Genomic DNA, 26,163 nt, shown 5'->3' with positions numbered 1-26,163 from the left:
GCTCAGGCAATCCACCCACTTCAGTCTCCCAGGTGCTAGGATTACAGGCGTGAGCCACCATGCCCAGCAAGAAAACTCTAAAGTATGGTTTTCTGTAAGTACAATTAAATACTCAAGATAGCTGAGAAATGGCTCGGCACTCGTAGCACAGTAGTTATGGCACCAGCCACATACACCAAAGTTGGTGGGTTCGAACCCAGCCCAGGCCTGCTAAACAACAACAACAACAACAACCAAAAACAGACAGGCGTAGTGCTGGGAGGCTGAGGCAAGAGAATTGTTTAAGTCTAAGAGTTTGAGTTTGCTGTGAGCTATGATGCTACAGCACTCTACCAAGGGGAACATAGTAAAACTGTCTCAAAAAAAAATAGCTGAGATGCAAGAGGGACTGTACCTAACAATTGCAATCAGTGTAACTGGCTTATTGTACCCTCAATGAATCCCCAACAATAAAAAAAAAAAAAAAGAAAAAAAAAATAGCTGAGAGAAGGGCAAGAAGCAAAGAACCTAAAGAGATGAGATGGGGCGGCGCCTGTGGCTCAGCGGGTAGGGCGCCGGCCCCATATGCCGAGGGTGGCGGGTTCAAACCCAGCCCCGGCCAAACTGCAACAAAAAAATAGCCGGGCGTTGTGGCGGGTGCCTGTAGTCCCAGCTACTTGGGAGGCTGAGTCAAGAGAATCGCGTAAGCCCAGGAGTTGGAGGTTTCTGTGAGCTGTGTGAGGCCACGGCACTCTACCGAGGGCGATCAGGTGAGACTCTGTCTCTACAAAAAAAAAAGAAAGAGATGAGATGGTAATTAGAACTCTACTGGTGGCTATTATGGAGGGAAAAGAACTATTATATAGATTTAACAATGAAAGGTTGAGAAGAGGAGAAAAGGAAATGGCACTAACCTAAGCAGTGCCATTTGCAATGCACTAGATAATTGTCTTCTTCTTCTTTTTTTTTTAATTTTAGAGACAGAGTCTCACTTTGTTGCCCTCAGTAGAGTATCATGATGTCACAGCTCACAGCAACCTCCAGCTCTTGGGCTTACGTGATTCTCAGCCTCAGCCTTCAGAGTAGCTGGGACCACAAGCACCCGCCACAATGTCCAGCTATTTTTTGTTGCAGTTTGGCCAGGGCCGGGTTTGAACCCACCACTCTCGGTATATGGGGCTGGCACCCTACTCACTGAGCCACAGGCACAGCCATTCTTTTTTTTTTTTTTAAAGACAGGGTCATTCTGTCACCCAAGGTACAGTGCAGTGGCACCATCACTGTAACCTCAAACTCCTTGGGCTCAGCCTCCCAAGAAGCTGAGACCACATGCTAGTACACCACCATGACTAGCTAATTTTTCTATTTTTTGTAGAGACAGGGTCTCGCTCTTCCTCAGGCTGGTCTCAAACTCCTGGCCTCAAGCAATCCTCCCACTTTGGCCTCCCAAAGTACTAGGACTACAGACACACACACCCCCAATGCATTAAATTATATACATTTTTCTAGGTATTAATTCCATTACCAAGTGAGGAGAGGGAGACTCAAGTTAAATGACTGGATTAATGCCAAACAGCCAGCAGACAACAGAGCCAGAGCCACAATTTTAACTCTCTGCTGTCCATTAAATGGTACACAATGGCTTATCAAGAAAAAGCATTTATCCCTGGCCAAGCAATAGGAAAGGTAAATGCATGCTCACCTACACACTGGCCTACCAGACTGTTTCTCTTCCAGCAATGGGAATAATTAAGACCTAATTTATCTTTTTAATCTGTGGTTATCATTCACTCATTCCCATTTGAAGAAGAAAAGTAGTATTTCCTAAACTTTAATGTGAAGACTGGTCACTAGATTCTGATTCAGTGGGTCTGGGGTGGCAACTGAGATTCTTTCATCTCCCAGAAACTTTTGGTGCTTGAGCCATACTCTAAATATAGATTATACTCAGTGGTTCCCAATCCTGGCTGGTCATCTGAGTCATCAGGGAATCATTTAAGAACTACAGATTTCTGGGCCCCTCCTTCTTGAATCTATGGTGTCTTGGTTGAGGCCGAGGTTGATTTTATGACAGTCATTCCTTGGTGTCCACAGGGAATTGGTTCCAGGACCCTCTCAGATACCGAAATGCATAGATACTCAAGAATATTTTATACATATATATATATATATATACACAAATATATAAAGTACATATATGGTATTGCTGCTTATACTTTAAAGCACCTATAGATTACTTAATAATAATACTATATAAATGCTATGCTAATCATTATTCTGTTTTATTTGTATTGTTGTTGTGTTGTTATTTTTATTGGTTTTTAAAAACTATTTTCAATCTGTGGTTGGCTGAATCTGGGATGTGGAACTCACAAGTATGATAGACCAATTGTACAGAACTGGGACTATGGGACTATACCATCTCCAGGCACATACTACCTCATAATTCTATAATTCAGAGAAATATATAAAATATGTTATGATTATTATGACAATAGTCACAGCAAGCACTGATTGAGAACAATTCAGATACCTACACGTGAGCTTAGTTAATCCTCAAATCCTACTGTAAGGCTGGTAATGCTGGTACTTACAGCACTATCATTCCCATGTATCAGTGGGAAAACCAAAGCTCCAAGAGACTGTTTCTTGTCCAAGGTCAGTTAGTAAGTAGCACAACAGGGGTTCAAGACTTGAACCAATTTGATTCCAAAAAGTCTGTGCTCTCAGATCTCACTGATTTTTAAAAGACGTATTTCAACAAATAAACCCAAATGGGTCACCTCAGAAGATGTCAGCCTGGGAAGGCTACACTCTTATTACTCAGATGCCACCATCATTCAACAAATTGCCATGTTAAACAAAATAATCCAAGAGCTCTTCATCTGAAAATGAAAATGCTTGCAGGACCTAAAGCTATGACTTTAAATATCTTTAAATGGGATAAAAGCTCATCGTGTGAAAATAGATTTGATTTTTTTGACACCACCACAAAATCAGGAAAAGCCCATTCAAAGAAACCTAGTGTCTGATCAGGTAAGTGGTTTTTTAATAAAAACAATTCAGTGTTAGATATTAAAAATCACTTGTCCCTGAAGCCAATTCCAAATGAGCCCCTTTATGTTTTGCGCAATGGTTGTATTACCAGAGCCAAGGTGACTATTTTGAAGGGCAATATTCATTTGGATGCACAAGTTCCGTTGTTGCTGTTTTTTAATCAGCCTCTTAGTTATACCAAAAGAAACACATTTGCCCTTCACTATCCATGCAAACATGCATATATTCAGAACAACTGTCTCAAACCATGCAGTTTTCCTTTCTGCTACAAAAGCAACGGCTTTTCCTTTTCAGACTTTTTTTAAACAAGTGTTTTATTTATATATAACCCTTCTCTATAAAAATAAATACCATAATCAGGCAATTAATGAAATATTTAACTACATGCAGGACCATAAAAGGCATTGTACAAAAGCAACTATATGCCTAAAATATGCGTACAAATACCCTTGCATAAGAGGGATAAAAGCACATACACAAATACTGCAGGGATATAACTATAAAAAGACATTACATTTCTACATCTAGATGAGCTCCTTTGTTAAATAAATATGTCCTTTTTCAACAAAGAAAATATTCTACAAATTTAGAATGATTTACAGATTTTTTTTAAAAAATCAGGCATTAATGCAGATCAGCACAATTCCACACAACCAACCTCTCTGCTTGAACTGGACTCCCCCACACCTTACTGAAGCCACAATCCCCCTGCACAAACTCCCACTCCACCACCCCACACACACACCCAACTCCCCACCAACCTCACAGGGGTTCCTGGGCTGGTCCATGGAATCTGATGACATCACTCTCTCTTCCTTCCTGGAATTCTAAACCCTGCTGCTCTCCCCTTGCACACAGCTACCGTCTCCATGGCAACCTCACCCCTCCTGCTTCCCTATTGGCTTCATGGAGCAGGATACACAAAAAGGTTTTCCGCTCTCCCTTCACCACCCGTGCCAAAAAAAAATGATGCTTTCAACAGGAACCTGAGCTAAATTTAGCTACTTAGGATTCAGAATCCTATGACTAAGAAAACACATAGAAATGTCCTCATTCCTACATTCCACCCTCCCCTCAATCCCACCACAAAGTGGCTGCCTCATCTCCTTCTCTCTGGCCCCCAACTCAAAAGCAAGTGGCGATATCTGCTGAGCATTAAAAACAAGCAAACTCCCTGACCCACATGTAAGGCTGGCAGAGAGAAAATCCTCACACCTCCTCCCAATAGGAGAATAAAAGTACTCCAAAAAAACCCAAAAAACAAAAAACCCAGGCGGGACATTTCATATCCTGAATATCACCAGGGTTCTGCTGTTTCTTTCCATGTCAAGCCAAGGATTGGGAACTCCACGCCTAAAGGCAGAACAGTCTCCTCCAACCTCTCCAAATACAAAATTCTCCTGCTATATTTGCTTAATATGATTTCCTTCATCACAGGAAGAAAAAATGAGGAGGGGAGTGAGATAGAAAGACTGCATGCACACTTCTGTGAATAAATGCACTAAGCCTGGAACCACAAATCCTAGGTCCAAGTTTCTATCCCAGGGACTGACCTACTATGTAAACTGGAACAAGTTCTCACATAAGAGAACATCTAAGAAACAGCTCCCAAACAGGGATGTAACAATTAATGACAAAACTAATATAATTTAGGTCCCTGAGCCAAAGGGGCTGACTAACTAGAGAGCAAATTGACATCATTATTAATAAAATTCCTGTGGATATTAACAGAAATTAATAATCCCCAGAGGAAGAACACGAACTTCTACAAAATTATTCTTTTGTTATCATAGATAAACCATAAAATATGCATAACTTACTGGACCATAGACAGTTTCTAGAAAGGTTTCTACTTCTGATAAAATCTAGCTATACTTACTTTATACACCACCCAATCTGTGACTAGTACTCAATTCTAGAGCTAGCCCTACTTTTTCTTTGCTATGTTAACTCTAACTTTGAAATTGCTACTCACTCTCCCTAAGTGATGACTGAGTATGGACAGGGCTTCATTTTCTGGCTCAGCTGCTCATTTCCCATTCTAAGGAAACAATTCTTTCTTAAAGCCATATTTGTTAGCTGAACCCAGTGAATCAACCCAGTGGCTATGTCCTATATGACTCTGAAGGACAAAGCATCCATTGTGACCAAGTAGGAAAGGATCCAAGAAGGTCAGAGCCTTGAAGAAAGAAAGGGAGTGGATAAAAATACAACATGCCCAGGAAAATTATATTTTCAGTTCACAGGGCAAAGACTCAGCTCTGAGGAACCAATTCTCCAGCAAAAACATAGACGTGAAAAGCCAACAATTTAGTATAATAAGAAATAGTCATCTGACTCAAATAGAATTTAAATAATCTGGAACATTTAGCAAAGTCAAAATGTCCTTCTCATCAACATACAAGCATCTAGAATAAGCTTTTAACTGCTGTGGAAAACAGCAAAGGATACAGTATGTTCTAACAAACAATTGAAACTCACATTTCAGTTGTTAGAACATACAAACAACTGAAGGGGGCCAATATGACTAGCCCATCTCTGAGATATCTGCTTTCTTATTTCACTCCTTACTGCCTCTTGACCAGCCATTTCTAGTGTGAAAGCATTCCTGTGTGGTACACCACTTACTGGATGGTTCCACAGGCTAACTACAATGACCACTATTCTCAAGGACCTTCTTAACACTCTTAAAAACAGATGGTTACCTTATTGCACAATGGCAAAATGGAACAGTTTCTAAGATTGCCTAGCAAATCAATTACTGAACTTGACTTATGATGAAATCTATAAACAATAATCTGAACTGTGTGGAATGCTACAAATAATGCTCTACTTTTTCATTCAAATGTGTATTAAGTGCACCTATTATGTGCCAGGGATTTTATCATACGTGTGTTGTTACTACTTCTGAAAAACAAAAATAAAAAACAACAAATAGTACATATTCTTACCTCCACTTTGTAAACAAAAAACAGGTCCAAAGATGTCAACATGACCAAGGTTATATAATTCTTTTTTTTTTTTCTTAAAGCCAACATTCTAAGCTGAGTGCAGCAGCTCACACCTGTATTCCAAGCACTCTGGGTGGCCCAAGTGGATCACTTGAGCTCAGGAGTGACCAGCCAGAGCAAAAGCAAGAGCCCCTCTCTACCGAAAATAAATAAATTAGCCAGGTGTGGTGGCGCACACCTATACTACCAGCTACTTGGGAGGCTGAGGCAAGAGGGTGAGCCCAGGAGTTTGAGGGTGCTGTGAGTTATGATAATGCCACTACACTATACCGAGGATGACAGAGAAAACTCTAAATGAAAAAAAGAAAAGAAAAAAAACAAAAGAACCTATATTCTAACTCAGATCTGTTTGGACTCCAAAGTCTATGTGTTTTTGTACCTTGCCTCTTATTTACAGATAGATGGAAAAACATCCAGAAATCATTTTGTATCTGTGTTCTTTTCTGTCATCAATAAAATATAGGCTGCTTGGCATCAAGTTCAAAGTCATTTTTTTAATGTATTAATAACAATATTAAACCCTAAGCAGGCACTCAATACTTACTAATTTATTATTCTAGCGCTATTATTCTAAACTTCTAGACAAATGACAATGATTCTACTCAGATCTTTTAAATTAAAATTGACTTAAGAAATTATATGCTGAAATGAAATAACAAAACTTCAGATAACATATTCTGGAATTTAATTTTATAATAATTTGAGATGAAAAAATTATCAGTCATAATGCCTACACAGTCTCATCTGTTGGTTTTACTCCACAAATGCAGTCAGGATCTATACATTAGATTTATGATTTCTATATTCTACATATAGAACCAGAGCCTTTCTCCAGGAATTCAACTAAAATTAAATCAGTTGACTAGGGTACCCTGGGAAAGAGGCCAAGGTCAAGTGTCTGACACCCATTGAACCAGGTTAGTATCACTCTTGCCTATAACTATAATATATACCTTTACTATAAACATACACCTGTGGTGTATCAAAAAACCCTAAATTATATGTCTACTGATATCAAAATATTATAATTAGAGTTTATTCTTTAGAAAATAGCTATGGCCTTTCAGGAAATATGCCAAATCATTCGTTTTTTTCTTTCAATATTTACTGAACACTACCACAGACCACTCCATACCTTCAAAAGGATAAGCACTGAAGGACAATTAAATGCAGATATGTATGATTAATAAACAATTAAATGCATGATATGCAATATAGCAAAGGTGTATACCAATATAGAAAGAATATACCAAGGAGTGCCAGGGGGTGGCATGTTCAAGCCCGGCCAGGCCCAAACTGCAAAAAAAAAAAAAAACAAAGAGAAAGACTATACCAAGAAGGAATGGCCAGCTCTTGAACAGCAGTTCTCAACCTGCGGGTCACGACCCACATGAACTGTATTAAAGGACCACAGCATTAGGAAAAGTTGAGAATCACTGCTCTAGAAGATCTCATGGAAAATGAATGGGAGTTCATTCAAATAAATGAGGAAGGAAAGCACATTCCAGGAAGGGAGAAAGAGATTTATAAAGGCATGGTCATAAGGCAACATGGTAACTTGGAGAACTTCCAAGTATTTTACTAAACCAGTTGAGAAAAAGCTAGGCAACATCTTTTAGATTTTCTACCTAGGTTTTCCTAAAATGCCTTACTTTGAATTAGATTTTCATAAAGCAAAGGGGGAAAATATTTTAATACCATGTGAGGAAGTGTTCTCTTTATAGTCTCCATAATAAGCTCAGTGAGTAGGGCGCCAGCCACATACACCAAGGCTGGCAGGTTTGAGCCCAGCCCGGGCCTGCTAAACAACAACAACAACTGCAACCAAAAACTAGACGGATGTTGTGGCAGACGGAGGCTGAGGCAAGAGAATCGCTTAAGCCCAAGAGTTTGAGGTTTCTGTGAGCTGTGATGCCACAGCCGAGGGTGACATAGTAAAACTCTGTCTCAGGGTGGCGCCTGTGGCTCAAGGAGTAGGGCGCCGGTCCCATATGCCGGAGGTGGCGGGTTCAAACCTAGCCCCGGCCAAAAAAAAAAAAGGGGCGGCGCCTGTGGCTCAAGGAGTAGGGCGCCAGTCCCATATGCCAGAGGTGGTGGGTTCAAACCCAGCCCCGGCCAAAAATAAATAAATAAATAAAAAACTCTGTCTCAAAAAAAAAGAATAAAGACTAAAATGAGGTGTATCCTTCTGAAAATGAAGTTCTGGGTAGCTAAGAACTCTCAATGAAGATGTTCTTCTGTGTGTGGAACAAAATCCAAATCTGTGCCCCTGTGAGGCAGAGTAAAAGTTTCCTTATTCTTCTCAGAGAATCAGTTTTAAAAGTAGTCAATGGAGTTTATTAATTCTCCTGTCCTATCACTATTTGAAATTTAGTGTTCAATATCTGAGAAGCAAACTTAGGTTAATAAACAAAGCACCTTCATCCTCACAGAACGCATAAATGTGCACTCTTAGACCTATCACCTTTGCAGGCAAAAAACTAACACCATAGATCAGCTGTAGCAATCCCAGAACAAAAGCAGAATTTTTTAAGTAAACTTTTTATTGAAGTGATTTTCAGTAGTATATATTCTAGATACCATCCAGATATTGCAAATATCTTCTACTCTGTAGTCTGTCTTTTACTTTTTTTTTTTTTTTTGGTACAGAGTCTCACTTTATGGCCCTCGGTAGAGTGCCGTGGCCTCATACAGCTCACAGCAACCTCCAACTCCTGGGCTTAAGCGATTCTCTTGCCTCAAACTCCCGAGTAGCTGGGACTACAGGCGCCCGCCACAACGCCCGGCTATTTTTTGGTTGCAGTTCAGCCAGGGCCGCGTTTGAACCCGCCACCCTCGGTATATGGGGCTGGCGCCTTACCGACTGAGCCACAGGCGCCGCCCGCCTTTCACTTTTTTTTTTTTGTAGAGACAGAGTCTCACTTTATAGCCCTCGGTAGAGTGCCGTGGCCTCACACAGCTCACAGCAACCTCCAACTCCTGGGCTTACGCAATTCTTTTGCCTCAGCCTCCCGAGTAGCTGGGACTACAGGAGCCCGCCACAACGCCCGGCTAACCTTTTACTTTTTTAATGGTGTCTTTTAATGAACAGACATTCCTAAAATTTTAATGCAGTCAATTTACAACTTTTTCCTTTACATGCATATAGTGTTTACGTCCCGCTCAGGTAAAGAATATCATGAAGATGTTCTCCCATGTTTTTTTCTAGAAACTTTCATACAGTAGCATTTAAAACACACATTTTTAAGATTCCCAGGCACACTGTATATGTGTATATAAAATACACAAGTGAAGTTTTCTTCTACCAAATAGGTCAAGCAACTCAATCTGTGAATTAAGTAAAATTACACTTACATTAAACTCATCAAACTTTTATCAAGTACCTCTATATACTCAGGACTGTGTTAGATTATACAGGAGATGAAAATAATAAGAGGTGCTCCCTTGACCTAAGTGAATATTAACCTTAGGACACTCAAATATTAGCTGTGATATGTATTTAAATAAAACTGAGAATTTTGACACTGGAGCCCCAAAATAATAAATAATCCTCCATCACCCTCGGCTACCGAAGGAAATTTCTACTTCAAAAAAGGGTATTATTCTACTATTGCCACGGTTTCTTCAATACACACAACTAAAATCCACACCATTTACCACTTTTCATAAAAGTACAAGAAAGATCTTTAAAAGTTATAAATACAGTATCTTCTTATCCAGCCCAAATACCTGAAAAAAATAGCAGAATCCAAAAATAATGTAATTTTTTTCCCAGAATATAAAAAAAAATCTAGGTCATTATAGCTAGAGAAGAGAGGAGCAGGGAAAGAAAAGCATGTATATGTATACACAGACGCTTTCACACACCCACACACAACCCTAAATGTTTTTCCTAAATGTTTTTCAATTTTCTTGCCCATAATTACTCATCTCTTCTCTCCTGGTCTTAAAAAGGTTACTTAAAAAAAAAAAGAAAAAATCCATGCTTAAGAAAGGGTCATAGAGTTAAGATCAAATATATTTATAAATGATAAATTTAGGGAGTCAATTCATGATGAAAAGTTCAAAGGGGTTAAAAGAAAGAACAGTCATTAAATCAATTTAGAGTAGAGAGTTTTTAAAGCAAAGAGAGTCACCTCGTTTTCTTTATTCTCCTCCTCTATAATAAGCTTCAAAATAGAATTGCACTCCTCTTCTAAATATGCACAACAGGAGGGAAAAGAACAAGTCTGCTAATTTTAGAGGTCAAGGTGAAGCAGAAGCTTCACAGCCTGGACTTTTAAGTCTTAAGCACATTTTCTGAAAGAAAGCAATAACTTAACAGTAGAGCTTAAAAGAAGATCTTGAGCTGAGGTAGTAAAGATCTTGAGCTGAGGTAGTAAAGAACAAAAGCTGCCTATAGAACAAAAGCTGCCTACAGAACTCTTTTATTAGGAAAATTTTCAAAGTCAATAATGTGACCAAAAATAATACACAAAGGCTTGACCAGGACCTAGGGATTAAATTCCTGTGGTATTCATTCATTCAGCAAACTTTTATAACGTAATCATAGGGCTAGGCAGCAGCACAAATACAGTGTATAAAAAACAGAAGTCGTCCTTGCCCTCATGAAGTTTAGTCAATTTGGAGGGAAAGACATTACACCAACTAAATTAAAATAAGTGTTAACAAATGGTAAGGAGTCTATCTAGGGCAGTGGTTCTCAACCTTCCTAATGCTATGACCCTTTAACACAGTTCATGTGGGTCACAACCCACAGGTTGAGAACCACTGATCTAGAGGAATCCCAACCAAAGGTATCTGGTTGATTCAACCCTGTCAATTTCAACCATATTCTTCCAAGTTCTACTACTGTCTCCACCCACAATTTATCCCTACATTTTGAATGTTGTCTCTGCTCAAGCAAATGAGCAAAATTTTGTGACATGGCCTGAATTCGAAACTGCAAATAAGTGACTCTCACAGTACAGCACTTAAGAAGACTTCACAAGCATAGTACACTCCAAAGACAGCTGAGAGCTGTGAAGTGAAGTGGGGAGTCTCAAGAGCCCCGCATACTCCACCTCCACACTGCCCCAAAAGATAAGGAGAGGTGTCTGTCTGTCTCTGAATCTGAACCTCTGCCTTCCTGCCACTTCAAAAGCAGCTTTTATAAAATTATATGTTAACCTACAATCAATTACCCCCAATAAAAATTTCTATTTTTTTTCTTTTGAGACGGAATCTCACTCTGTCACCCTGGGTAGAGTGCCATGGCATCATAGCTCATAGCAATCTCAAATTACTGGGATTGAGTAATCCTCTTGCCTTAGCCTCCCGAGCAGCTGGCACTACAGGCGCCAGCCACAAGACCCTGCTAATTTTTCTATTTTTAGTAGAGACAGGGTCTCACTCCTGCACTCAAGTAATCTATCCACCTCTGCCTCCCGGAGTGCTAGGTTTATAGGCGTGAGCCACCATGCCCAGTCCCCAGTAAAAATTTCAATCAACAAAAAAAGCCCCTTTTAGAAACCTAAAATCTTTCTATAAACAGTAACTAAATGGCTTGCCTCCTTACTCTCTCCAGTATTAGCTTTTAATATATCAGAGGCAGGAAGTTAGCATGTCTAAAAACGTAAGAGGATGACAATGAAAATAAATTTAAAATGACATTTTAAAACAATACATTCCCCTAGGAAAAGAATTTCTTTCTGAGAGACTTACATATAACTCAGAGTGTAGAAGAATATGTGCCACCTTTGGACACAAAATATAATTGGTCGAACCTATCTCTCCGATACTTACTAACTGGACATATATGCAATTTTCTCATCCGCCAATGGACATGAGGCCACCTAGTCTAGAGTGCTGACAAACTGAATGAAATAAAATGAGTCTGATATCTGGAAAATAATAGCCACTCAAAAAATAAACAAGAAAAACAACGACAACAACAATAAAAAAATCTTAGCTGCCTTTTCTTCTTCCAATCTATTCAAAGGGTATTTTAAAAAATTGAGGTGAGAAAGAAGATCCTTCTGGTAAACTGAGAACATTATTTAAGAAGCTGATGGTTACAAATACAGGTAATTCTCCATCAAAAGCAATATTATAATGCTCAGACTCACCCATAAGAAGGATAACTTATCCTAAACCATCCCAATTTCAAATACTCTGACCCACCGTCCCTGTTAATATCAAACTATTCTCCAAAATCAAATATTTCCGCATCCAAACTTTATCACATAGACAACCTTACTACCTAGAAACAGCACTAAAATTTTTCACCGGACAGTATCTCCCAGGTTTGGTACAAGAAAAAAAAAGTGTCATCATCACGCTAGTAAGAGGACAAAAAGGACACTGAAAGTATGCACATGTCAGAACAAAGCAAGGCTGCTTAGAGCTTTATGCCTACATAGTGTGTTTTTATACAGTCTATCCAGACAAACTCACATTTATGCAACAACATCAACACCACAGCTAAATGGATTAGAATAAAGTTGCAAAGACCCAGATGAACCCTGGGATGGCAGAGTTTCTATAATCATAGGCTAGATCCAAAAAACTGAAAGAAAGTTAATACCAAGCATACTCTCAGACTAACAAGCATCTGAACCAAAATAGAAAATCAAATATACATAAAATACATCCCTGGTGGAGTTTACATGGCCAAAAAGAATGATTCATAGTGCCTGCAGCTGAGCGTCACCACAAAATCCTCTTTTAAGCTGTACCAAGTGCCTGAGATGTACTGCAGTAGTTGGGAAACTGGCCAAATTCAGGCCCATGTCGGACCAAGCTCACAGCACAGCACAGCAGGCATGCTCCCTTGACAACAGTGCTGCACAGGATCTGAGTGCAAAACACCTTTCTACCTCCTTTGGATTTAAAGTCTCGATGGAACTTACCCTTTGATGCACAGCCACACAGGGCCAGTGATACTCAGTTTATAACGGAAACAAACCACCCCCATGCAATATTGTATTCTAAACCGTTTAGAAAGAGCACAGATTTTTAAAAATTAAAAATAAAGACTGGCTTGGTTTTTCAAGTCTGCTTCACATTCTCACATTCCCAATACCCACTTCTAGCAAATGCTCTGAGGTCCTGGAAAAGAAGCCTTTCCTAAATAATGAGCATCTGCCTTTAATTTGGCCATTCTCTCCTCCTCCTCCTCTCCTCCCACCCCATAAAAAAAGTGTGTGTATATATATATATATATATATATATATATATATATATATATATCCTTTACTTGCCCCCTCTCAATGTTTCCAGTAAAAGAGATTAGAGAGGACAGGAGAGTAGAAGTAGGAGGTAAACCAGGTGGGGGAAAGGGCAGTTCACAGAATAAGGCACAAAGAGAACACGAGATGGCTGCTCCTGCACTCCAGCAGTAGGGGCTGTTTCTGATTAGGTGAGCACAATTGCAGAGCTGCACAGGAAGTGCTCAGGGCGCCCTCTTAGTCAGCCCCATCCCAAACACACTGAAAACCTTTGTACTATAGAAGGCCCATCTGGAATCAGTTAGGACAAAGCATCTAGCAGGCCTTCCTTTTTTTTTTTTTAAAACAAACCAACAAGAAAAACCTCTCTGAAACCATGCCCCTCAGATTTCCCGCCTGCAGCCTTCTCATCCCTCCAGAGCATATTTCTCCATGTCTCCTTTTCAGGTCACCACAAGCAAAAGTCATATAAGAGCATAAACCATCTTCCCCATGCCCAGGAATCCCCAGAAAATAACAGCCTTTGTGCAAACAAAATCCTTCATACATAATTTTGGAGGGTTTTTTTTAATGCTATTTTTTAGACATTCATAGGTGCATTCTTTTTTTAGGATTTAAATGAAGCATACCCTTTATGAAACTTTATTCATTTTTTTCTGCCAAGTCATGCAAAAAAAAAGGAAAAAAGGAAACTTTGGCATAGTTCTACCATTCAAAAGTAAAAATATTTTCCATTCATAATCCTAAATTAAACTGCCAATATTCATTTCTACAAAAAATTGATTTTTACTGATGCTTTCTCCAAAAAATATGACTTATCTGGTATTGTGGTAAATATACAGGACTAAGACTCAGGAGATCTGGGCAACGGTCTTGAAGGTCATTAATTAATCATGTGACTAGGAATAAATTATTTATCCTTCCTGGGTCTCTATTTCTTTACCAATAAAATGTGAGGATAAGGCAGATTCTTTCCAGCACCACTATCCCCTCAAATTCCATACCCCTAACAAAACATAAGAGCACACACAAAATTAGCCTCCAGTTGTAACTAGGAATCATCACTTTAAAGCAATTTCCTACTGCCCTCCAAAGACTATAAAGAAAAGAGTTCTATGTGCACTAGAGAGGATGGGCAGAGACTGTCACTAGGGCTTTTCTATGAACCACACTCCTGTCCTCATATTGCTTGGAGACATCATAACCAAAGCAAGTGGGTGAAATATTTAAGGGACAAGTAACAGGCTAGCTATCTGGGCACAGCAACCTGATCAAGAACTACAGGACCAAAACCTAAAAAATTAAGTTCACAAGTTAGTGAAATAGGACTCTGTCCTTCATGCTCAGTTTAAAAGCTTCTGATAGATTTATTCAATAAATATCTCTTGAATCTACCAATAAAGGCCTGATTCTCTGGAGAATAAAAAAATAAGAAACTGCCCTGTCCTCAGGAAGTTTATAATCTACAGGCAAGACAGGGAGAGTTCAAGGGTAATTTAGTTCAATATTTGGTAATGATAAACTAATTATATAGCATTGTGAGAGGCCCCAGACTGATGTTTCCTCCCTTTCTTGGGGGGGGTCTACAGATAAGACTTTTTAAAGCTCTGTTATCTTCTTTCTGTTTAGCTATTCTAATATGAAAATTCTGTCTCACCATGAAATTTAAAGGCTAGCACTATTATCATATGAATCAATAAATGTTAAATAGTTTATATCTATAGAGAGAGGAACAGACCTACACTGGTGACAACCAGAGCAGGAATACTGAAAAATGTCTCAGAGTACCACATTTATACATATGGTAGTTGGGAACCAATTCTTTTTTTTTTTTTTTTATTGTTGGGGATTCATTGAGGGTACAATAAGCCAGTTACACTGATTACAATTGTTAGGTACAGTCCCTCTTGCAATCATGTCTTGCCCCCATAAAGTGTGACACACACTAAGGCCCCACCCCCCTCCCTCCGGGAACCAATTCTTAACCCAAGGTTGAGGTCTATGGATTAAGAACCAGTCAAGCTAGTACAAAGCTTCAGATAAGAACTGTCATTCACTGGCAGCCTTGCCCTCAGACGCAAATAGCATGGCAGGAATCTCTGTAGACCATATGTAGGGTTTTTAGCACAAGGTACACACCATGAAGTACCTGCCCTTCTCTCAAATCAGTGCTATCAGTGTTTTCTTCATGACTAAAACTGGTTTCACTCTCACAGGCCCTGTATTACCATTTCACATCTAGAGGAGAAAATTACCAGTAATCCTGTATAGACTGAAACCTCTTTCCTTGATCTCATATCCTAAGTAACCTGAAGAAAGAGTGGCTCTAGTCCTTTGGTACCCCATTGTGAGTAAGCTCTCTAAAAGCATATTCTCTTCAGTGAGTTAAACTGTCCTCCTCCTACCCTGGCAAGACTTCAAACAAGAGAGAAGTAAAAATCTACGAGGTGGGGTTCCAGAAACTGTAGGATCACATTTCCTCCTGGAATGTGGGAAGCTGAACTCTAGGAGATGCAAAGGAGGGATCTGGCCAGTCCTAAAACATTAATACACTTCAAATTAGGTACAGAGAACGTGGCAGCCTGGCTGGCTCCCAAACCAGCTCTGAACAAAGTTGGACTGGTGAGGATTCTTCATGGCAAACTACAGTAGAAGGGGCCAATCAAAACTCTTGGCCCTGCCAAAGAATGGAAGCCTTTTCCATAGAGGGAAAACACTTCAGAGTGCATGTTCATGTATCTGTATTTGTAAGAAGAAAAAAAGAGTTTTTAGATTTTCTTAACTACTTCAGTTAACTTCATTTTTATAAATTTATTTTCCTCCATTTGTTCTCCTCCATAATATCAGCATTGCCACCAAACATAATGAAAAGCAGGTCAGAGCTATATGGAAAGACGTCACAATCCTAACACCACAGTTGACCAAAGGAGGAAAAGCATCTTATTCTATCTTATTTCCATCACTGAGGGCAAAGTTATCCCAAAGATTCTCCCCCTAGATCCTCACCTCTTCCCTAGTGCCTCTTCCCCCTACTCTGGCCCTCTCCCCAGCCATTCCGAGCTCAGCTGAAGTGCCCCACTAAACTCTAACCTGCCTAGCGTAACAGCAGGAAGGCAGCATGGGAGGCAAAGCTTCCCAAACTCACCATGAGGAAAACCCTCTTCTAAGTTTCCAATCCTTCAGGGAATAGTACTTTGCTAAAATCCAATAAAACGGATTACTAGAAAAATGAAATACACATACACTGGAGCTGGCGGGTTCAAATCCAGTCTGGGCCTGCCAAACAATGACAACCACAACCCAAATATAGCCGGGCGTTGTGGTGGGCACCTGTAGTCCCAGCTTCTTGGGAGGCTAAGGCAAGAGAATCGCTTAAGCCCAAGAGTTTGAGGTTGCTGTGAGCTGTAACACCACGGCACTCTACCAAGGGCAACATAGTGAGACTCTATCTCAAAAAAAAAAAAAAAAAAAGGATACACAGACCAGCAAGCCAAGAAGTCACATAGAGTGGCTGTAATGAAGGGTGTGGAGGCATGAATTGGTAGGGGTCTATGGGTAAAGCTGGGAATCTAGGAAGGTTGTAAGGCCACATGGAGAAATGGACTAAAGGACCCACTGAATTGAGGATTCTAGGCAATGAGGAGAAAGGTACAGAGATGGGGAAGACAGCCACTGTGGCTGAGAAATTGGTAAATACATTGAGGATAAAGGGAGCCAAGTTTCCCCCTACTGAAGAATGTATTTACAAAAATGTAAAGGTATTGGCTGGATTTAAGATGGAATTGTTGGTATGAACTCGTGGTTTTATGATATAAAGCTCAAGGCTTTATAATTTTAAATATGTAACATATGCACACATATATATAACATCATATACATACACATACATATATTGCACACAGAGATATACAAATGGTTATTTAAAGATATACATGTGTAGCATACATGGTAAAACCTCTAAGTTGACCACTTAAGGGACTATAACAAACTGGTCAACATACAGAGGTGGTCAACATAAGGAACTAGGCCTACTGTACTGATGTGGCACATGTCCAGTCTATGGAAATTAAATCAACTTAAGGAGGTGGTCAACTATGGAGGTTCTACTGGGTATGTATGTGTACCTATATACAAACATACATACATTTTCCATTTGCTAGGAAAGCCTAGAAGCAGTGGCACCCCAGTAGCAATGTGCATACCCAGCACCAGATCTTGGGTTCAAATAATCACTCTCCACTTAAAAGAACTAGGGCTCCTTAGAAATGGCTAATTTGCCAGGAAAAAAAACAAAATAAACTTGGAAAATCTTGTGCCAGAAAGTAAGCAAATGTCCTATGAATGACAATATGACAGGTCAAAAGAACAAAGAAGCATAAAGCAGTGGCCAAACAAGACAGCGTGAGGGGCAGAATAATTACAGAAATGGATTACAACCCAATTAATAAAACAGGAAGCCATAAGTCCATGTTGATAGAAATAAACAAATAAAAAACAGAAGGTCTTCTTTATAAAAGAAAGATATCTAATAAATATAGACAGACTGATAGAAATAGAGGATCAGCAATTGATTGTATAAAGTGTCTAGCTCAGGAAAGCATTATCAGTGGATGCTATAGCTGTTAGGTATAGGTCTTTCAAGAAACAGAATAGTGGTGTAATCTCAGAATACCTTTCCAAAAGATAACAATTACAAAAGGAAAAATGATTAATTTAATGTGGAGAAATGTAGCAGACATCAATTTTACCAGGTGATCAAAGATAACATTACCACTGATGACAGAATAGGTACACAGCATTCAGCTCCAGATCTGATGCACTGAGAAGAACACAGCATCATTTTTGCAGAGCTCTTACCAAAAATGGTATGTCTGCTCTCATGAAGAAACAAATAGACCCAGATCTAGACTCTTCAAAAATGTTAAGGACATAAAAGAAAGGCAAAGAACTATTCCAGACTGAAGAAGTCTGAGGAGACATGCAACTAAATCCAACACAATGCAACATACCAAAAATGAATAAGACATTACTGTGACAGGTGGCAAAATTTTAATGGAGTCTGTAATGGATAGTCACGTCATATCAATACTGATTTCCTGATTTCCAGAGCTATACGTTACATGGGAAATTGTATTTAGGGCAATACACATTAGAGTGTTTAGGACCAAAAAGATATCAGAGCTGTAGCTTGCTCTCAAAAAAAGGTCAGAAAAGGAATAATGAGAACAGTGTATGTATGTATGTATGTATACACATACACATACACATAAAAAGAACGGGCAATAAAATATTAACTACCAGGTAATCTGAATGAAGGGAACACAGAAGTTTGGGGAGTTGTGTGGGTTTTCTTAGTTGCTCTAGTAATTTTTCTCTAATTGGAATATATTTCAAAATAAATTACTGAAAAGAAAAATGATAGCAATCCACTGCTAGAAACTATGAGGGCACAATGTCTTTGATTCTCACAACAAAAACTGATCCTGCTCAGAAAGGTTAAAACCTGTCCAACATATTGGAACTAACAAGTGCCGAACCAGCCTAACTCAGTCAAATTCTAGGTAAGGGTGCCCAACCTGCAACCCACAGGCCAAAAACTGATTTTTGAGGACTGACTGTTTTGCTTATCTGTGGTGTCAGACATCCAAAAAGTATGCACAGAACGTTTGTTTTGCTCATCAGCTTCAGTGTTTGTGGTATTTAATGTGTGGCTCACAGCAACTCTTACTCTTCCAATTTTAGGTGGGGGAGGGGAAGGTTGGACACCGCTACCTAAAGCCTTCAATCTTCTGCTATATCATGCTGCCTTGGGGTACCATCACATAATGAGGTACATACATGCCAACATCCACTGATCACTGGAGATGTAAAATCAATCAGACTATTTCTGCCTTCAAGAAGTCTAATCTAACAGAGGTAGTCTTTGCTTATAGTAGTAAGTTATAGGCACTATGGTTTGCCTTTATTTGTGCAGGAATGCAGGTCCTTCACTCTACCACAACTTCATTATGGCTTATTAGAAGGTGGAAGATAACCTTTGAGATGCATAGGACAAACAAATCAATGGCCACAGTGGAATGTGCTTAGGTCACATAAGGGAAAGGACCCTATGTGATCAACACTACACATATTTCTCCAAGGTGTGAATAACCATAAAGAAAACAGGGAGGGGTGGCACCTGTGGTTCAGTGAGTAGGGCGCCGACCCCATATACCGAGAGTGGTGGGTTCAAACTCAGCCCCGGCCAAACTGCAACAAAAAAATAGCCGGGCATTATGGCGGACGCCTGTGGTCCCAGCTACTGGGGATGGGGAGGCTGAGGCAAGAGAAAAGCCCAGGAGCTGGAGGTTGCTGTGAGCTGTGATGGAACAGCACTCTACCAAGGGCAATAAAGTGAGACTCTGTCTCTACCATGTTTCCCCGAAAATAAGACATCCTCCGAAAATAAGACCTACTTACAGGAAAGATAAGACGTCCCCTGAAAATAAGACTGAGCGCATCTTTGGGAGCACACCTTAAAATAAGACACTTATTTTTGGGAAAACAGGGTACCAAAAAAAAAAAAAAACAGGGAGAAGGGGAATCAATTAGTGTATTTGAGAGGTCTCAAATTATTCCTTCTGTTAGGTTTTCATCCCCAGAGGTGGTCTGTGTTTACTTTAAAGGGGTCATTTTCAAAAAAAATAGCAGTTGTGGTGAGATTAGAACTGTTTGCCCCAATTACTAAACTGGATTACTGCCAGAAGTCTTACCCTGGTTTTTTAGTGCTTTTCTACTCAGATCAGAGGAACCACTCTTTTTTTTTTTTTTTTTTTTATAGAGACAGAGTCTCACTTTACTGCCTTCAGTAGAGTGCCATGATGTCACAGGACTCACAGCAACCTCCAGCTCTGGGGCTTCCGTGATTCTCCTGCCTCAGCCTCCAGAGCAGCTGGGACTACAGGCACCCGCTACAACGCCCGGCTATTTTTTGGTTGCAGTTCAGCCAGGGCTGGGTTTGAACCCACCACCCTCGGTATATGGGGCCGGCGCCCTACTCACTGAGCCACAGGTGCCACCCGGAACCACTCTTATATATAAAAAAGCTAAAGTCAAAATCTCTACCAAAGCATCAAGCATCAGGTTTACTTTGAATGCCAAATTTACTCGCAAAGGAAGCAGGCTTTATTATCAATTATGTGCAAGTAGTTTTCTTCTGGTTATAAATTAATTGTGGGTAGAGGGAGTGCTATACCTCTTGGTATGGCCCTGAGTTCTGCAAATAGCTTGAGTACAGATCATACATTATTTAAGTGAATGTAAGGAGGAGTACACAATAGTAAACATGAGAACCACAACCCTTAAAAAACTTAAAGTTTAGCAGGGGAGACAGATAAACTAACGCTATGGAAACACCTAGAAAGTACACCTTCCAGATTGGAATGGGACCAGGGTCAGGAAAAGCTTCCTTAAAAAGGAAACATTAAAAAAAAAAAAGGAAACATCATGGCCAGGCATGGTGGTTCACACCTGCAATCCTAATACTCTGGAAGGCCAAGAGGAGGATCCCTTGAGCTCAGGAACCAGCCTGAGCAAGAGTGAGACCCTGTCTCTACTAAAAACAGAAAAATTACCCCAGCATGGTGGCAGGGACCTGTAGTCCCAACTACTTGGGAGGCTGAAGCAAGAAGATTGCTTGAACTCAGGAGTTTGAGGTTGGTGTGAGCTAGGCTGATGCCATAGCACTCTAGTCTAGGCAAGTCTAGGCACTCTGTCTCAAAAAAAAAGAAAGAAAGAAAGAAAGAAAAAGAGATAAGAAAATCTCATTTAGCTAAGATCTAAGGAAAACAGCAATAATCTGAATTTGCTAGGTTTGGGTGTTTTATTCTGTGAAAAATATCCTAGAGAAATAAAAAGTAATATAAAAGAAAATGTACAAAAGCAAAGAGAAGAAAAAAATAGCAAATGACTCCTCTTTGCTGGGACATAAATAGAAAAAAGAAGCCTGTGAAGGGCTTTTGGTAGCTGAATGATAAACATAATCACCAAAACAACTCTATGATAGTTATTATTAGCTTCATTTTACTACTGAGAAACTTAAGGCTTGAGAAAAGTTGGGTAGATTGAACAAGGTCACATAATAACAACAACAAAAATTGCAGATCAAATGTAAAATCCATCTTCTTTCTGTTCTATTTCCCTCCAAACTGGTACCCTGAATATGACCAGTCCCGTGGACTCCACAAATAAATCGCCTTTTCCCTGAATATTCTGCCATTGGTATTTAATACCTTCAAAATCCAAACATTCACCAATTTTAGCTCCATTTGGGGCTAGCATATTCATTTTTATGTTTTCATCAATGTGAATTTGCATATTAAAAACTAAACATTTCTCCCTTATGTTCCAGAGGGCCCCAAAAGATTAAGGCAGCAGTAAGAAGACAGCCCCCACAGATTTCATTGTATACTCCGCAGTGCACAACACATCAGCATCTATTTTATCTGGCAGCAGAAAGAGATATAAGTTAGGACCCCACAATTATCCCTGTAGAGAAGCACACCAAAGGGAACACAGGCATAACAGCTACAATAATGGTAACACAAATAGCCATCTGCACTTACAGCCAGTCATGCCAAGAGCTTTTAAACACCCACATTCCTACTGCCTCCCTCTCCCTCCATGCAGGTGGGCCAATTCCTTTCCATTCTTTTCCAACCCACATAATTCCGGAGGAACAGATTATCTGTTGCTATGAGCAGGAAGTAAAGAAAGCCAGTATACCCTATGTTCCACCCATTGAACCAGTATTTCCCTATTCCTTCTACTGTCTAAAACAGACAGAAAGGTAGCTCCTGTTATATAACCCAGGTCCCTTTCCCTAACACTGCCCTGCCCTAGCCAGCTTAGGTTCCCTCCACCCGTATCTCTTCATTTATTCAACTCTCTCAATGCACTTATCACAGTATATATCTGGAGAGTTCTGGTCTTCCAACTATACTGGGAGCCCCTGTGGCCAGGGACCATCTCTTCCTGCCTCCCTCCATATCCTCAACAGCTAGCATGATGCTGGGGACACAGGAGCTAAATAAAAGATATGTTGCAATTAGGAGAATTGCTGAATGGACAGGAAGTGAGTAGTGGGAAAGGAAATAGTTGAACATAAATATTAGTACTAAGGGCCCAGGGTATGTCAATAGCACCCATGCCACAGTCTCTACCCTGGAGTAATATGCTCGGAACAACATTTACACAAAAAGTGTAACAGTTGATGGTCTCTAACAGCTTTAGAAAAGAGTTGAAACTAAGAGTATTATTTATACAAAAAAATACTAATCATATCCATTACTATAATATCCCCAAAAGCAAAACATTAACAAGAGTATGCCCTACCACAGCCCTGACACTCAGCTTCAGTCCCCAACACAAATAGCTTTTCAGAGCTCCTCTTTCTTGTCCACCCCTTACTCTCTTCATTCGCTCCTTCCTAATGAGGTACCAAGAGAAAGAAAACAGTGAATACACTACAATACCCAAGAATCCTCAGGAAGACATATCTTCCCAAAATTCTTCTAAGTTAATCCTGATGGCTGCTGGCAAGATAAGCAATTTATTCCCAATTATAGTAAACTTCATCTGGGTGATGAATGCAGTTACTGACTTAACAAAAAGCTGAAAACAATGAGAGATCAAAAACATAGGCAGTGCACTTGCCCAATCTGCCTTCAACTCTGCAACTAGCGGGGTTTACCAGCTGTTCCTGGGCTCTGATCCACCAACTTCTTCCCCTACCCCTGCCAGGGCACAAGAAAGGGAACACAGGCATAAAAGCTACAATAACAGTAACAGATAGCTGGGGACGTCTACTCTTGAATATTCCTGACTAACTACACTTGTCAAACTCAAATAGAAGCTGATAGAAAAGTAAGACAAGACAGGCAAAGGATTTAATAAGATCCTGAGATTATTTTGATTTAAACCTTTTGGCAGTATTTTTACTTCCATTTTTTTTCTACTGAAGAAAACTATAATTACTTTGGGGAGGTGCTGATTTTCACTAGGTTTTACTCCAAATCACTGTAATAAGATGTTAGAGCTAAAAACAACCTTTGAAATAACCTCATCATACTCTCCACATTTCACGAGTAGAGAAAGACCCAAAGAAGTTAAGAACTGCCTACCTCCAGCTATACCAAAAAAAATTCACTAGATGACAAATTCTAAATGGCAAGATTTGTATCTAATTTGTCTCTGGTGTCCAACACAGCATTCAGCAGTTGATAAGTGGTCAGTGAACTGAACTAAATGAATACCTAATGAATGAGAATCTAGAACACAAATTCATGACCATTTTAAGTACAATGTTTTTTCATACATTATTAGAAGGTAGAATCTATGGACGATAATCTGGAATTCGATCTCTCTCCCCTCAATCACCAGGCACACTCCTGTTATGTCTAACACCATCTGTAAGATTTCCAACTTCTCTTTATGTTCCAACTGCTCTAAAAATCATACATTTCTAAACCAGTTTGCTGAAATGTCCTTCCCCTTCCAGTCAGATACTCTTAATAATTCTCTTCAATTAACTAATCTTAAAGACTGTCTTCTTTGGAATTCCTTCTTATACCTCAACAACAAGCAACAACACAAAAACCCGTCTTTCTTCCCTTGTGTCCCCCTACTAGGGGTGTCCAACCTGTGGCCCATGGGCCACATGCAGATTATGTGAGGACTTTTTTGCTTATCTGTGGTGCTAACTATCATGAAAATTATGCACAGGTCTTTTTTTTTTTTTTGCTCATCAGCTTTGGTTAGTGTTTAATGTGTGGGCCAAGACAACTCTTTTTCTTCCAATGAGCAGCAGAGAAGAAAAAGGGTTGAACACCCCTACAGCCTAAACTAATGGCTGCATATTGATTGAAATCACCTAGGGAAGTTTAAAAGGGGGAGGAGGGATTCCTGAGTCCTGCTCCCAGAGATTCTGATTTAACTGGTCTGAATAAGGTATGGTCTAGGCACTGACATGTTTAAAAGCTCCCCATGTAATTCTAAAGCACAACTAGCTAAGGTTGACAACCTCTGCCGTATACCCTCAGAAATTCATTGTTTGCTCCATCATAGACTCTAAAAATAATTACATACTGCCAGTTGTTCTGGACTCACAAAACATTAGACTGTTCCACACGAAGGCACAGCCAATTTGCTAGACTGAAGGCCCATTAGAACCACAGCCTTGTTTCACACCTGCTGTATAGTCATACTTAGGTAAATATGTCAGTAAAGCTCCATATATCATCAGTGATAATGAATGACTGGCATCTGGCTATTAGACTACAGAGAAAAAATAGCTATACTGGAGTTCTTTGACTCAGAAACACATTTAGTTTCTGCTCTTGTTTTAACCTAGGATCCAGAGTCCCTCAAATCCAGTGTCTCTATATCAAAAACAGCTCTTTGTGGCACATGAACAAACCAACCTCAAAGAAGCACAAAAATATATTGTGGTTTTTTTCATGTATTGACATCTCTGCTAAAACCAGTATCTCTGTCTGGTCAGACACCATTACTCTGTCTACATGGAAAACTCCTATTCATCTTTCAAAGCCTAGTTCAAACGCCTCCTTAATTCATTCAATCAACAAACACTGATGAGTATCTACTAAGTGGCAGGCATTGTTCTAAGCCAGTGGTTCTCAACCTTCCTAATGCCACGGCCCTTTAATACAGTTCCTGTGGGTCGTGACCCACAGGTTGAGAACTGCGGTTGTAGGCAATGAACTGAACAAGATTGTGTCAATGGTCTCACAGTGCTTCCATTCTACTTGAGAAGCCAGATAGTAAACAAGGAGACAAAATAGTTCCAGATGGTGGTTAAGTGATAGGAAGAAAATATTATAGCACAATGTGACAAAATAATGGCAGATGGTGACTTTTCCCAAAGGCAAATTCATTTGGTCCTTCAAGACCTAAATCAAGAACAAGAGATCTTACCATATTCCTTTTCATATCCGCACAACTGACTGTTGGTACCCATACAATGAATATATCAAATGAGTAAGAAATAACAGAAGTAAAAGTTTATAGAAATAATCATAATCAACTAAGAGCCAGGAGACAGAAATGCTAAGTTGTTCCCACTACCTATAAGATTTTGGGCAAATCTCTTCCTCTCTTCTGTAAAACAGGTGGACTAGATTAGACTGGGATGGTTATGTTCACCAGAGGTAACAAAGAGTGAAGAGTATGGGCAGAGAATGTGCAGTAATGGAGCAAATAGGCCACTTTGAAAGGGAACAGCCACTATATGGTTGGATCCTGGAAATTGCCAGATGCATGAATGTGCTCAGTGCTGCTGAGAGAAGCCAGAAATCTCAGGTTTCATGTGAGTTCTCCCAATGTTTAAATGTTCAATCCAAAAGTCTTTAAAATACTGTGTTAGTCGAACAAAACCCCATGTGCAGGAGCTAGATCATAGACCTATAGTTTGTGACCTCTGGACTAGATCCATCTCTAAGCCCTTCCTAGTTCAAACAGTCCAGGGCCCTAAATGAAATATTTTCTCAAAGAAAAGCACTTATAAGGAGACAACAGGATTGGAGAACATAAAGAGAAAAGAACAGTCTCCTTACCAAGTACTCTAATTAAATCACAGAAGTCTTCCTCATAATTCATCAGACAGCAAATCTTTGTTACTTGGAATGAAAATTGTATATCCTAGGCAATAAAAAGACCAATTCTTGCAGTCTTAACATTCAACCCAGCAATCCCACTACCGGGTATCTACCCAAAGGAAAATAAGTCATTTTAGGCTCGGCCCCCGTAGCTCAGTGTTTAGGGTGCCAGCCACATACACTGAGGCTGGCAGGTTTGAACCGTCTGGGCTGGCTAAACAACAATGACAACTGCAACAAAAAAATAGCCAGGCA

General features: G+C 39.7%; 1 protein-coding gene across 22 annotated transcripts in view; it reads right to left on the bottom strand.

Moving 5' to 3' along the window:
• Nucleotides 1–26,163, bottom strand: part of RBFOX2 (RNA binding fox-1 homolog 2) — a 310,217-nt gene that overhangs the window by 236,067 nt on the left and 47,987 nt on the right. For 2 of the 22 annotated variants that reach the window (XM_053585207.1, XM_053585210.1), the window contains exon 1: nt 3,798–4,098. The exons of 17 other annotated variants lie outside the window; for them this stretch is intronic. In XM_053585207.1, coding sequence (XP_053441182.1) covers nt 3,798–3,839 — 42 coding nt within the window. In that variant the 5' untranslated portion in view covers nt 3,840–4,098. Of the gene's footprint in view, nt 1–3,797; nt 4,100–26,163 lie in introns of those variants that run through there. 3 more of the 22 variants (XM_053585208.1, XM_053585219.1, XM_053585212.1) reach the window with 3 other exon arrangements.

This window comes from Nycticebus coucang, chromosome 3 (assembly GCF_027406575.1).
Source record: "Nycticebus coucang isolate mNycCou1 chromosome 3, mNycCou1.pri, whole genome shotgun sequence".
NCBI lineage: Eukaryota > Metazoa > Chordata > Mammalia > Primates > Lorisidae > Nycticebus > Nycticebus coucang.
This window is presented reverse-complemented; position numbering and strand designations above follow the sequence as displayed.